Source organism: Clarias gariepinus, chromosome 25, assembly GCF_024256425.1.
Source record: "Clarias gariepinus isolate MV-2021 ecotype Netherlands chromosome 25, CGAR_prim_01v2, whole genome shotgun sequence".
NCBI lineage: Eukaryota > Metazoa > Chordata > Actinopteri > Siluriformes > Clariidae > Clarias > Clarias gariepinus.
The window spans coordinates 1,565,540-1,580,064 of record NC_071124.1 but is presented as its reverse complement, the minus strand read 5'-3'; the positions used below and the strand labels follow the sequence as shown (position 1 = coordinate 1,580,064).

The 14,525-nt window shown below is 39.2% G+C and overlaps 1 protein-coding gene and 1 long non-coding RNA gene across 2 annotated transcripts in view; both read left to right on the top strand.

The window, feature by feature from the left end:
* Positions 1 to 11,829, top strand: part of LOC128513419 (macrophage mannose receptor 1-like) — a 71,837-nt gene extending 60,008 nt beyond the window's left edge. The window contains exons 3-5 of the mRNA XM_053487171.1: positions 4,917 to 5,198; positions 11,054 to 11,398; positions 11,522 to 11,829. Coding sequence (XP_053343146.1) covers positions 4,917 to 5,198; positions 11,054 to 11,398; positions 11,522 to 11,829 — 935 coding nt within the window. The remainder of the gene's footprint in view (positions 1 to 4,916; positions 5,199 to 11,053; positions 11,399 to 11,521) is intronic.
* Positions 11,830 to 12,658: 829 nt separating this feature from the next.
* Positions 12,659 to 13,997, top strand: LOC128513292 (uncharacterized). The gene is made up of 2 exons (XR_008356366.1): positions 12,659 to 13,021; positions 13,660 to 13,997. It is a non-coding gene; the product is annotated as an uncharacterized LOC128513292 (long non-coding RNA).
* The last annotated feature ends 528 nt before the right edge of the window (positions 13,998 to 14,525 follow it).

Sequence of the window (14,525 nt, the reverse complement as noted above, 5' to 3'; positions counted from 1 at the left end):
TGAGTTACATGGAGCGTCCCGGGGAAGAACAGTACAGTAAGTGAGCTGCTTAGATCTAACTGGTTCTCCGGTCCTGCATTCCTGTGGGAAAGTAAAATTCTCATGCCAGAAGATGCAGTACCAGACCTGACAGTTGGAGATCCAGAGATCAGAAAATTTCAAACATTACAAACCTCTGCATTACGAATATCAGAACCATTCAGTATTGCAGATCGTCTTGTCAAATTCTCATCATGGTCCAAAGCCATCAAAGCAGTGGCCCGCCTTGTGCGACAGGCTAAGCAAATCAAGTCAAATGCACCCACCACAGTGAGTGAACAGAAAAATCAGAATGTGTCATAATTAGAGATCTGCAGAAGCACACATAAGAAGGAAATTGAACAGTTAAAGAAAGGAAATCAATTGACAAGAGGCAATAAACTCTTCCAACTTGATCTCTTTATCGACACAGACGGCATTATGAAGGTGGGAGGAAGACTCCGCTATTCAACTCTCTGTGACTCAGTTAAACATCTCATTATCATTCCTAAGGAGCACCATGTCACGAAGCTAATAATAGCGCACAACCATGAAAAGACCAAGCATCAAGGCAAAGGATTTACAGCAAACGAAATCAGATCTAGTGGTTATTGGATACCAGGTATAAGCAGAGCTGTGTCTTCATTCATCCGGCAGTGTGTCATCTGTCGCAGACTTAGGAGACCACCAGAGGGTCAGAGAATGAGTGACTTGCCTGGCGAACGCATGGAGCCTTCTGCTTTATTCACTTATTGTGGAATGGACTGCTTCGGTCCTTTCATCTCAACAGAAGGGAGGAAACAATATAAACGTTATGGCTTGCTCTTTACCTGCTTTTGCTCACGGGCTATCCATTTAGAAATGCTGGAGGACATGTCTACTGATTCCTTCATTAACAGCTTGCGTTGCTTCATCGCCATCAGAGGCTCTGTTAGTCAAATCCAGTGCGACCAAGGTACCAATTTTATTGGCGCCAAGAATGAGTTTAAGGCAGCCCTACAAGAGCTCAATACTGACAGACTGAGCATGTTTCTGTCTCAAAAGCAGTGTGACTTTGTAATGAACGCGCCTCACTCAAGTCATGCAGGTGGAGTATGGGAGCGCCAGATTAGAACAGTCAGAAGTGTCCTCAATTCCACCTTGACTCAATGACCTTGACTCTTGACTCAATGACTCTGCATTGCGAACTCTGTTATATGAGGTTATGGCTATAGTTAAGAGCAGACCCCTCACTGTGGACACCCTGCTCAGTCCCGACAGCCTGGAACTCCAATCACCTTATCCAAATGAAGACTTGTCCAGCACTGCCCCCACCGGGCATATTCCCAAGAGAAGATTTGTATGGAGCCAGGGGGTGGCGACGGATTCAGCATCTGGCAGAGCAGTTTTGGAGCCGTTGGAAACGAGAGTACCTCTACAGCATTATGGCAAGACAGAAATGGCACTCACTGAAAAGAAACCTGCAAGTTGGTGATGTCGTGATGGACATGGAGGAGTTTTCACCTCGTGGTGAATGGAAGCTTGCAAGGGTTGTAGAGACTGTTGAGGGTAAAGATGGACTTGTAAGAAGAGTCAAAATCGTAGCAGGAGATTGAGCAAAGATGGCAAACGCCTAAGTAAACTCTCCATATTAGAGCGACCTGTACAGAAGTTAGTTCTGTTGTTAGAGGCTTCTTAAGTCTTTAAGTGTCAATGATTTCAAGTTCTTCTCAAGTGAATGTCATTTCTAATATAAAATTATTCATAGTTCATGTTAAGTAATGAAACACTAATAATTTTGGTGGGAGTGTAAATGACCCAATATACAGGGTGAATATTTAAGTGGTCATGGTAAATTGTTGTTTTTATTTATTTATTTCCTGTTTGATGTGGATTTGTATTTCCTTACATTTCACTTGATTTTGAGGACTTTTATGTTGAAATATCGTGTGTAGGGAGGGTTTTAGTTTGCTGGCTGTATTGTAGAAAAAACTTAGGGCTGAAATGTTCTAGCACCCTCAGAACTGGCACAAGCTCTTACGTTGGTGTTTATTGATTAAAGGATATGTTGACTCAAGTTTCAATAAATCAAGATAACCATCGGTCAAGTGTTGACCATCTTTCTGGGGGGACGCTACAATTTTGTTGGTGTATTTGCTTAAATTTTATTTAACTGGCGTGTTTTAGAAGTAGTGATTTGGTCTGGAGTGGCAGAGAAGTATGTTAGAGTAGTGCAGGACATGTATGAGAGCTGTAGGACAGTGGTAAGATGTGCTGTAGGTGTGACAGAAGAGTTCAAGGTGGAGGTGGGTCTGCATCAAGGATCGGCTCTAAGCCCCTTTTTGTTTGCTCTGGTGATGGACAGGATGACAGATGAGGTAAGACAGGAGTCCCCATGGACTATGATGTTTGCAGATGACATTGTGCTCTGTAGCGAGAGCAAGGAACAGGTGGAGGAAAATTTGGAGAGATGGAGGTATGCTCTGGAAAGCAGAGGAATGAAGGTTAGCCGCAGCAAGATGGAATACATGTGTGTAAATGAGAGGGACCCAGGAGGATCGGTGTGGCTACAGGGAGCAGAGGTAAAGAAGGTGCAGGATTTTAAGTACTTAGGGTCAATGGTCCAGAGCAACGGAGAGTGTGAAAAGGAGGTGAAGAGGCGGGTACAGGCAGGTTGGAATGGGTGGAGAAAAGTGTCAGGTGTGTTGTGCGATAAAAGAGTATCAGCGAGAATGAAAGGAAAGGTGTACAGGACAGTGGTGAGACCAGCGATGCTCTACGGCTTAGAGACAGTGGCGCTGAAGAAAAGACAGGAGGCAGAGTTGGAGGTAGCAGAGCTGAAGATGTTGAGGTTCTCTTTGGGAGTGACAAGGATGGATAGGATCAAGAATGAGTTTATCAGAGGGACAACCCACGTTAGATGTTTTGGAGATAAAGTCAGAGAGGCCAGATTGAGGTGGTTTGGACATGTTCAGAGGAGAGATTGTGAATATATTGGTAGAAGGATGTTGAGGTTGGAACTGCCAGGCAGGAGGTCTAGAGGAAGACCAAAGAGGAGATTTATGGATGCAGTGAGTGAGGACATGAAGCTAGTTGGTGTGAGAGAAGAGGATGCAGAGGACAGGGTAAGATGGAGGCAAATGATTCGCTGTGGCGACCCCTGAAAGGGAACAGCCGAAAGACAAAGAATTAGAAAAAGTTTTAGAAGTAGTGATTTGACCAGGAGAAAAAGGGGGGAGAACAAAAAGGGCGTCGACTCCCTACTTACCACTATATACAGGATATTTACACAGTATACAAAGTTATGTACAAAGGGCAATAACAAAAATCGAGGTCGAAAAGGGCAGCAAAAGTCAATACACAATAATTCCAATATAACAAGCAAAACACCATAACAAGTCAAGCAGTTGTCTCTCGAGCAGCAGGCAGGATGGCGTTTAAATACTGCTGCACAAAGTGCTAGTCCAATGGCAACACAGGAGGCGGGAGTAAGGCACACAGGTTCAGGAAGTGCTTGTCCAATGGAGATACAGGAGGCGGGAGTAAGGTACACAGGTTCAGGAAGTGCTTGTCCAATGAAGGAACAGGAGGCTTGAGTAAGGCACACACCACTGACGGATCCTCCAATCAGCACCCCACTCCATGGTAGAGGCCAATTAAACCTGCTTCACAAACAGAGAGAGGGAAACACCAAAGAGAGCAGGCAACATATTTATATTATATATATTATTTTCTATCATACGTCAGGGACGTAACAGACTTTAACATGTATTATCACTATTAATCATCAATATTTATTTAAAATATCACTTTGCTAATGTTCTCCGTACTTCCTGCTACATTTAATACGAATGATGCAGAACAGGTAAGGATGTGATAAAATCTGATAAAAACTCCATAAATGTGCTTAAAATTGATAATGACCTGCTAATGGCACCTAAGAATTGATACCAAGACATTTCAGAGGCGTTAATGTTCTTAACTCAGTGGAATTGGAGCCTTTTATCATGACAGACGTTACTGAATCTCCTGCAGTCCTTAGATCTCTGTCTGAAGTTTAATCTGCACCATCAGTGAATCTAAATGTGGAGTAAAAGTGATGTTATGAACAGTTATGTGTGGGATTTAATAATCTACTTTATAATAATCTACTAATGCGCTACTGTCTCAATGTAAACAAACACCTGCACCAATAGATATTAATTAGAAAAGATAAAGTGAATATTTTGACTGGGATTAGTTCATATTTTCACTTTGGCTGAAATAACAGCGCTGAAGTGGTATAAGTGAATTTTAACACGCTGGAGTGGTTTTAAGACAAAACTTCATCTTTATCCTTTGATCTACTTTTTCCATTTCTCATCTGTGATTCACTCTCCGATTACCGAACAGGGAGTGTATTTGTCTGAGCACCAAAGAAGGACAACTTAGTGTAAACAAGGCGTCAGATACTCAACATTACAAAATGGGATTTCTTTGTATTAATAAGTACAGAAAGACAGACAGTGATGTCTAGTAATGCTAGTGATTTATAATGCAGTGAGGAAATGATAAAATACATAATTGGTTAGTGATAACATACGTTACCATAATACATCCTACTAATTTCTCCTGAACACACACGGATCCTTCATCATTCCAGCTCTGTACAACAGTCCGCTGTTTACAAATAAACCAGACGGTACCTGTAGGACAAAATGTATTAAAATCTTATTTTCACACACACACACACACACACACACACACACACACAAATCTAAAAAAAAATTTAAATAACACTCAGACAAAAAGGATGGGTTTTGGGCCTTACATTAAAATAAATGCCTTCTGTTTGCCCCAAATGTATTATGTTTTAAATGTGCCGTCATTGCAAACATACAATTAAGAGTCCAGTTTTTACCTTTTTTTAACTCCCACAGATGCTTCTTCAAAGACTCCTAATTATCATCTAATCCTTGAGAGTAAGACCTGGTATGAAGCTCAGCGTTACTGCAGGGGGCGCTACACTGACCTGATCAGCATCAGAGATCAGCAGCAAAATGGAGAGGTGAAGATTAAAGGGTTAAACAGCAGCACGTCCTTCTGGATCGGCCTGCTGTGTGATGACTGGCAGTGGACTGATGGAGGAAACTCTGCTTACAGGAACTGGGCGAGTGGTCATCCTCAGCCATCACCCTATGACTGTGTACGAATGTGGCAAAGTACATTGAATTGGTACTCAGTGCCATGCAGTGGTTCTCACTACCCTCTGTGCTACAGCAGTAAGTAATCCTGTCTTATTACTCTTCTGTATGATGACTAGAACACAGCTGGTGTGAGTCTCTGTCTCTGATCTCACTCTAAACCATCCGCCTCCTTTTGGGTTTTTCTGTCTCTCTCAGGCTCCATCCATGTGAGTGCTGAGGCTCTGAGCTGGCAGGAAGCAAAATTTTCAGAATATACTTTTAAGTTTTCCTTCTAGCTGTTTATAAATAGACACGTAGGTACTAATCCACAAAAGCCCCCATATAATGTTTAATTTTTGCTGACACATCACTCTCAGTGTTTCCAGCACTTTGGGCCTTTCACATGTTGAAAGTCAGTCATTAAGCTTTTCACACCTTGATGTAGTGAAAGTTTTACACCCAGTGTGCATTGTGTAAAGATATAATCCACCACCAGTGATCCCTGCTTCATCAACCAACCAGTCCTCTGACTGAGACACTCTTATGTTTCTAAAACAGAAAGTGCCGCCTCACTCTCATAAACAAGGACAGCAAGGCAAAATATATTGTCTAAAATGTCACATTGTGTAAAAATCAGAAATCTGATCATAAATATATTAGTTTTCCTGCATATTATTGGATCAGAGACTTTTGCATGTGTATGTAGGGTCAGTGATTAAAACTAAATGCTACTAAACATGCTATTAAAACTAAAGATTTACAATATTTTATTCTACATGTAGTAAGACGAGCAAAGATTTTTAATAATTTATTAATTTTACTTGGGAAAACGAGCAAGTCTTGGCTTACGAGTACCGAGTATCATGTATCACGCATGTACTTTTTGTTTTGACACTGAGCGTCACATGATCACAACTGAGCCAACGGTTTTTCTCTCCCTTGTGCTGCGGAATTGTGGGTAATCGTCTCCCCTGCTGAGTCTTAGTGCTTGTCTTTTACTGGTATAATCAACATCCGTGCACGCGTGTACTGTTTACTATAACCCTGTGACCACGTGTGTTTGTAAAACATATTTTATTTTGTGTCTGTATGCATGTGTGTACAGTGCGCGTGTTAAGGAAAAGAAAGTATCATTAGAGAGGTTAAAGATCTATTTTCTCTCTCTGCTCAAGGCTTAGCCTCTTTGCCTGCTGTGTGTGTGTGCACGTGCGCGTCATTGGACACACACATACACACACAGACCCCTTCTACTTTCGCCTTCACAGACACACAGACACACCCACAGACACACACACACACACTTTTTCTCTCTGCTTCACACAAAAACACTGCTCTGTCGCGATTCTTTTCAAAGGTAAAGTGCAGGTTAATTTGTTTTATTTTTACTTTACAGCAGTGATTCCATTAGTGTGTCGCTCAATCGAGTGTCATTACAGAGATTTTTTGTTTATTTTTCTGATAAAACAGTGTTTGCGTTGTTTGCGCGCGTGTAAAAAGAATAGAGGAAGGGTAACTGTGTAAGACGAGAAGGGGGAGAGAGGAGCTTACTTTAGATTCACACACACACATAGCGCCTGCACGCACAAACGAAAACACTTATCTGTCAGGATTTATTTAAAGGTAAAGTGCAGGTTAATTTGTTTTATTTTTACTTTATATTTTGTTTTAATTATTTTTATGTATATTAATTTTTTTGGGCTGTGGAACAAATCATTTGAATTTCCATTATTTCTTATGGAAAATTTTGATTTGGTTTACGAGTGAATCCAAGGTTCCACTGTAGAAGCGAAGGACTGGGGAGCCAATCACAAAGCAGACAGTCTGAATGTGCCCATCCTAGTTTCTGATTGGCTGGTGTTGCCCCAACTCTAGTCTTTCGTTGGCTGGAATAGTTGCAGAGTTATAACCCCGCTGCAGTTTGTGCAAGTGTTGCTTTATGATATTGAGCACATAGAAGAGACAGTTTAAACACACATAAATGATCTTGAATGTAAAAAAAGCAAGTTTCAAAAACATGTTTAAGAGAGCACATGAGAGAGATTCAGTGTGCAAAAACGAGTCTCAAAGTGCATGCACGGGAGAGAGTAGTGCACTGAATATAAGCATAAATATGTACATATAAATTTAACTGAAAATATACTGAGACTACCATATATTACAATTTTGTGTTCTAATGTATACTTTCTATGCATTGTTACATTGATTATTTTTAACATTTTTTAAATATACCAAAAATAAATTTAAAACGTTTAAATAAATTACACCGACCTTTCACTTAGAGTATATTTTTTTATAATATATTTTTGGAACGTGTACTATAATACAATTATTTTGAAGTTTGTTCAATAAGTGGAATTAGTAAGTTTAATTCCAAAAATTGTTAAAAGCATGATGTTAGCCTGATCGCGAGTGCGATCCCCAGGGCAGAGGAGGTCAGGCAGGCTGATAGGACCCAAAAGCAGACACACCACACAGGAATGATAATCTTAAAAACTTTAATAATGAAAGTGCAGTAGATAGGATGAGCAGTGCTTGGTGTCACTTAGTCCGTGATACAATTGTATAGTAAAACACGGGAGTGTAATGGGCATGGAGCCTAAAGGTGCAACTCTGAATTAAAGCTCTGATGTTTTAATGCAGCGAGATCCAGCAGTAAACCTTGATGTGAGCAATCGCTGCTGAGTGCCGTTATGCAAAGAGAAAAAAAAAGTGGATTCAGATCTACACAGGTCCGTGATAGTGAAGAGCAGAGTTAGTTCACCTGTTGATGTCTTGAAGTGTGTGGAATCCGGAAGTGACAAACAATAGCGCAGTCAAGGGGCAAAGTGTGAATCGGTGTCCGTGAATGCAATCAAAGCCAGATTAAACAAATCCAAAGCAGTAGATGATAGCAAAAGTCGAGGGACGAAGCGTGAGAAATAAATGCCGGGAGAAATTATTTGTGAATTGGGAAGGGGGCTGTACGGAGGAAGGGGGAAAAAAAAAACATGACAGCCTGGAAAAACATGACCACATGTAGAGAAACATGACAGTGTGGGAACCACAACAAAATAACTCGCAGCCGGAGGTCTAGAGAGAGCTGATTGGCTGAGCTCTCTCAGAGGAGAGGGATGAGAGGTACTTAGTGCTCCCACATTAATCACGGCTCTACAGCCAATCATGGCTCACGCAAGCGGTAGGAGCGGATAGCGCTGTCCTCCGAGTGTGTGACTCCGCCCCCAACAGTATGTGAGCGAGCAGTTCAAAAAGATGCGGTCGGCTGGCATCACATGGTTCAGAGGAAACACATGATAGTCTTCAGCCCTCCTGACTAAGTGGTAGTAGTAGCCTTAATATGGAGCCCCCTAGTAGTGGGGGGGGAATGGGACACGACTAAATTAGGGAGAAAATCGGGAGAAAAATCCCCAAAAAAAGCATGATGTTAGTACTTTTTTTATATTAACTGATTGTACAACTTTTTGTTAGTATACTTGCAATGTCCTATCGAAGATTGGAATATATTTGTGATACAATAAAGTGTAATTTATTTTCACTAGAGAAATCGATTTAGTCCATGTTTATTTAACTTCAATTAATATATATATTTTTTCAAATCATAGAAAAAGAAGCTGAAAATGTGCTATACCAGGTTGACCAATAACAGGGTACATGGGTACACAGTACTTACACGAGACCTATGGTGTAGACTTAATGCAGAAGCATAAATCAGGCTTTAATATTATGGTTTAGAGTCAGGATTTAGGGCTTATGTTCAGGATTTAGGTTTGGGGTTAGGGTTAAGGTTGTGGTTATTGGCATCTATATAAGTATAAATAGATGAGATTGACCTTATTCACTCCATGTCCAGTAAATGCTAATGCCATATTTAAGGGCGCTAAAGTCATGATCAAACAATAAAAATGAACTAAGGTATAATATTAAGAGTGAACAGCGGGGCACAAAGTGACAACAAGAGTGAAAGCTCTTTCTAGTATTAATAAATGCAGTAAGATGTGAAAATAATCTTTTCATGATAAATCCAGCCCTCTGTGTTATTATTGGTTACACTAATTCTGTCTCATTTACGATTGATTAAATGACTGCAGGCCGTCCAATGCCAGTTAATCCTAGAGCATGAAGGCGGGACTTAAATGTAGCATATGTGTAACACAGTTAAGCTCCATAACGTACAGATTCCCATCAAGTATTGCTGTAAAATCAAGTCAAAGCTTCAATATTACCTCCTCTTTTTAAAGCCTTTTAACTTTTTTACGCTTCAAATAATATCTGAGAGTGTGTTACAGACGTGATTTCTTAAAGATATGCCTTACACATAATGTGGCATCTAACAGAGACAGATTCACAACTTGTAAACTATGACCAGGAGATGGCGCTATAGGATGAGCACGCTGTTAAAACAGTCTGTAATTTCACAGTGGAGAGTAATTTCAGGATTGGCCCGCTGTAGTGATGACATCACCATGTCAAACAAGAGCCATGAAACAATTAAGGATCTATTTTCTTTTTCAATATCTTAAAACAGAAGTAGTTCTGAACATCGTAAATGATGATCTTTAGATTTATTTTAAAGTTTAACCTCCCATCAATGCAAATCGCTCAGGGTGGATTTTTGTTTTAACTCCTTTTTATCCACATGCAAAAAGTTACTCTAGGTCATAACAGATTACAGTCATCACTCTCAATACACCTACGATCACTGACTTGTGATCACTGACTTAATCCTGTGATTATGTGTCGGTCTTTACATCATTAAGACCTTCTTTGTTTAAAGCTCCGTGTAAGGGCCATATTTCATTCTTGTAATTTATTGTGTTTATTTCATTTTAATTCATTAGTTAAGCATTAAGCATTAAGTCCATTAAGTGTATTAGTTTACTCGTAAGTTGTTCTGTGACATCATCCCACAGTTATGTGGCTGCATGTCTATCACGCACGTTAGTTGTTCAGTTGCTGTTAAGACACGGAAGGATACAGAAAGGTTTGGAGTACACAAGCTTTTGACCGTGATATCGTGAGACTGTAAGCTAAAAGGATACAGTAAAATGAGTTGTTGTAACTGTAATCTATCGAAGCTACAGAACACAGCAAACGATTGTCGTGACTACAGTGGATTTATGCAAGAAACTGTAACAACTGTTGTACTTTGATGGTGAAAATAAAACAAGAGACAAAGAAATCAACGGTCGTCTGAAGTCGTGAGTAACCAAGTGTAACAAGTAAGACACGCGTCAGAACTTGTGAATAACATGCACGAACACTCCGTCTGTTCACATCACAGTATTTTTACTTTTTTTTAGTCACATCACTGACAGCTGTTCATCCACATTTCCCTCCTTCATCTCTGTCCTGCTACATTAACAGGAAAAATTTCTTTCACAGCATTATCTCGTCCAGTCAACAGCAGACTCACTACCTTCCAGTACATTGGGTTGTACAGGATTCAGACTAATGCTCGAGCAGCTTGCAGAGGAAATTACATCGACCTCGTCACTCTGTACTCTGATGAAGACAACACTAAACTGTATAACCTGACGATAGGGCCTGGTGGTGGGGGAGGGAGATGGCCTGGATGGATCGGTCTCTATCGCGGTCAGTTCAGTGAGAAATGGTCTAATGGTGATCCTGTAACATTCAGTAATCTGGCAGGGGATTGTGGGACATCGAGCTGCTGTGCTGCTATGAAGCCTGATGGTTCATGGGAAAGTTTTCAGTGCACAGGGACAAGATACTTCATGTGTTATGAACAAGGTAACTTCTAACTTAAAATGCATATTTGAATGTTTATTTACATATATTGTAATGTTTTTTTAATATATTTTTAATATATTATGTTTAATATTTATTATCAGTGTAAAAATGTTAATAAGAGTTTTTATTTTTAACCTCCACAGATGCTTCTTCACAAACTCCTAATTATCATCTAATCCTTGAGAATAAGACCTGGTATGGTGCTCAGCGTTACTGCAGGGGGCGCTACACTGACCTGGTCAGCATCAGAGATCAGCAGCAAAATAAAGAGGTGAAGATTAAAGGGTTAAACAGCAGCACGTCCTTCTGGATCGGCCTGCTGCGTGATGACTGGCAGTGGACTGATGGAGGAAACTCTGCTTACAGGAACTGGGACTGGTGGAGAGGAGAACCTCTGGCATCACCATACGACTGTGTAGAAATGCACTTAGGGAAATGGTACTCAGCGCCATGCAGTAATTATTATTACCTCTCTCTGTGCTACAGCAGTAAGTAAAAGTGTCTCATCACTCTTCTAGAACAGTAGTGACTAGAACACAGCTGGTGTAAGTTTCTGTCTCTGATCTCACTCTAAACCATCCTCCTCCTTTTGGGTTTTTTGTCTCTCTCAGGCTCCATCCATGTGAGTGCTGAGGCTCTGAGCTGGCAGGAAGCGCTGGGTTACTGTAATGAAGGGAACAGGATTGGAATTCTCAACATCGATTCTAAAGCTGAACAGGAAGAGGTGGAGTCTGAGCTCAGGAGGAGGCGTGTCCCCCCAGGGTCTCCTCTGTGGGTGGGGCTCGGACCGAACCGTCTCTCCGAGAGACAGACAGGACCTGGGCCGTCTCACTGCCCTGCTGACACACACACTGCAGAAGCAGCACCTGATTATGTGATGGACTCTGATAAACTTCGAGTCGTGTGTAAACTGAAATAAAAGGCGCTTCTCTCCATGTGGAAGAACAGAGCACTGCACAGTTTAGTGTTTTCCAGCACTAACTCACCTGAACCCTTCATTATGCACTTCTTCACTAGGTGATGAGGTCAATCAGGGGTCATAGAGAAGGAAAAAGCCTAAAGTGTGCAGGAACTGTTCACACACTCAGAGCTTCACACATCAATTCACATCAACATCCACAACATCTGATTAACGCTTTCAGCTTCTCTGTTTAAAGAACTTTAAGAGATCAGTTTAGATTTAGAAAAGAGTAAAATACACAAACACACATTCTCTGCTCATGTGCTTTATTCACTTTTAATTAGTTTTCTTTATTTCTCTACAATTTTTAAGATAAATTTTGTTGTATGATTCTGCAAAATATCATTATACTGTTATACGATGTTTTTTTTTTCAGTTTAACCAAAAAAAGGCTTTTTAATTTATTATTAAATTTCTGCTAATGCTGATTATTAATCAAATAACATTCTGTTGTATATTAATAAAATGTAATCCGGTGTTTTGATAATAAATAATGCATTAATAATAAATCCATCCTTTATTTTAACTTAACCTGATCTTTTTTATGTTTAAATGACATACAATTGTAAAACACAGATCATTTTAAAATACTAAAATAATAATAATATTTTACTGTATATGTCGTGGCAAATTTTTTGTATTACTATGCCAATTACCAATTTTCCAAAGCCAAATCAATAACTACTCAAGCACTGAAATAGCAAAAGAGTTTATTGCAGCCAAAAGTAAATGGACAGCACTGGGCCAGCCAGACAAAAGACAAACCGACAAACTGCTAAGCTGTCTATCTCTCACCTCCTCTAACTTCCCTAATTTTACATGGTTTATATACCTTCATTTAACACTTACATCATTGTTTGCTCCTCCTTAAGTCAAGAAATCACTTAATATTTATTAGATGTAAGCCAATTTTGCCTAGGTTAGGTTGGTTAGGTTGATGTAGCGCCTCCCAATTGCATAATCTCCTTTTTTCCTTTTTTTTTTCATCTCATATTTATTTAAGTCTGGGCCTACGAAGTCTTATGCTTTCCCTTTTTTGGAGAAAATTTGGTTTGTTCCTGTTTCTTGACCAGAGCATTGACCACCGCTGGTGACTTGAGGTTTTGTTGAAGCCGCAATCAATTTTTCTGAAATTTCCTCATCAAGATGTGTAAGTGTTTTATTTTCATAATTACATTTAATTTTTTATTATTCTCATCACAGTATATTTTGTCTTATTTGTTTTTAACTGTCCATTATATATTTTAGAGATTTTAGCTATTCTTGAGACATTTATAGAAATTAGTTGTCTATTGGTACTTTAACATATGTTCTGGTTATTCCTTTAGATTATGCTTATACTAATTAATTTAACAGATTATTTTAATGATTTTTTCCCTTATATTTTAACTGAGATAAGCATTGAAGTATATTTAATCAGCTTAAATCTGATTAAAGTATTGAAATGACTTTAATCAGATTAATTCAATCAATTGATCATGTTTGTTAGTTAGTATTTAATTTTTGTTTACTTACTATTCCCATATTACGGAATATAAGGTTAGTTTAAACAATCACATTACTCTGATCATTGACATTACTCTGAACTTACACTACTAAAATCAAGGTTACATGATTACATGTATACATATATGTATATATTACATTACAATATTAGTTCAGTTTGGTTACTGGTTGGTAAAGTAATAATTAATTTCTTAGTTGCGTATGTTGCAGTATGCTTTGTTTTGTTATATTGTTTTTTAATATGTGCAAAGTGCATTTGTTCAGATTTTCTTATTGTTTTAGTTCGCAGGCAGCACTCTTCTCGTCTAAGATTCTGGGAGCAGGTGGCTACATCTTCCCTTACCCAAATCGTCACAATTTGCGTCTGATTCGAGCTCTGATGGGCCTAGTCCGCCACCTGGAAATTGTGATTTACTTCAACAATTTACCTGATATACTTCTTATATTTTTCTTAACAATTTGATAAATCTGATCTTGTTTATCTGTTTTTCAAAGCAGAAGTCTGGCTTTTTTGCACTTTGTCCCAATTAAAGCAGAACCGAAAGTTTATTTTTATATTTTGGATCACTGCCTGCACTTTCTGAATTTTCCATTCCAATAAAGTTGCACAACTTCTTGCACTCTGTGTGTACGGGTTGTTCTTGGGTCACACTTTGCACATTTTCTTTAATTTACATTACCCAACCATCGTTAATCATCTTAAGCGTAAACGTAGTAAATATTATTAGTATTATTATTAAAGATTACAGATTATTATTTTTCCTGATGTTAGTTTTCTTATCTTATTGCTCTATTATCTAACTCCTGCCTTCTGCCTGCATGTTTTTCTCACTTCCTCAATTTGTCGTGCAGGCTGTGAGGATTAAGGCCTCTTGAACTAAGGCCTTCTGAGTATTTGGTACCTTCCACTCAACTTCAATTATAGTTCAATAATTTTTTTCCACATAGGTTTTCCACAACCTATTTTACATTTTCCTATACTGGTAGTCCCTCCATTCGAGTTACAAATTTCTGCAGAAACGAACTGACCGCAGTTCACATCTAATGTTCGATGCTGCAAACAATCACAAAGTAGCTCACATGTATTCTACAAAAATAGATACTTAAGTGAGACACACCAGATACTCACATACTAACAAACTCACTCA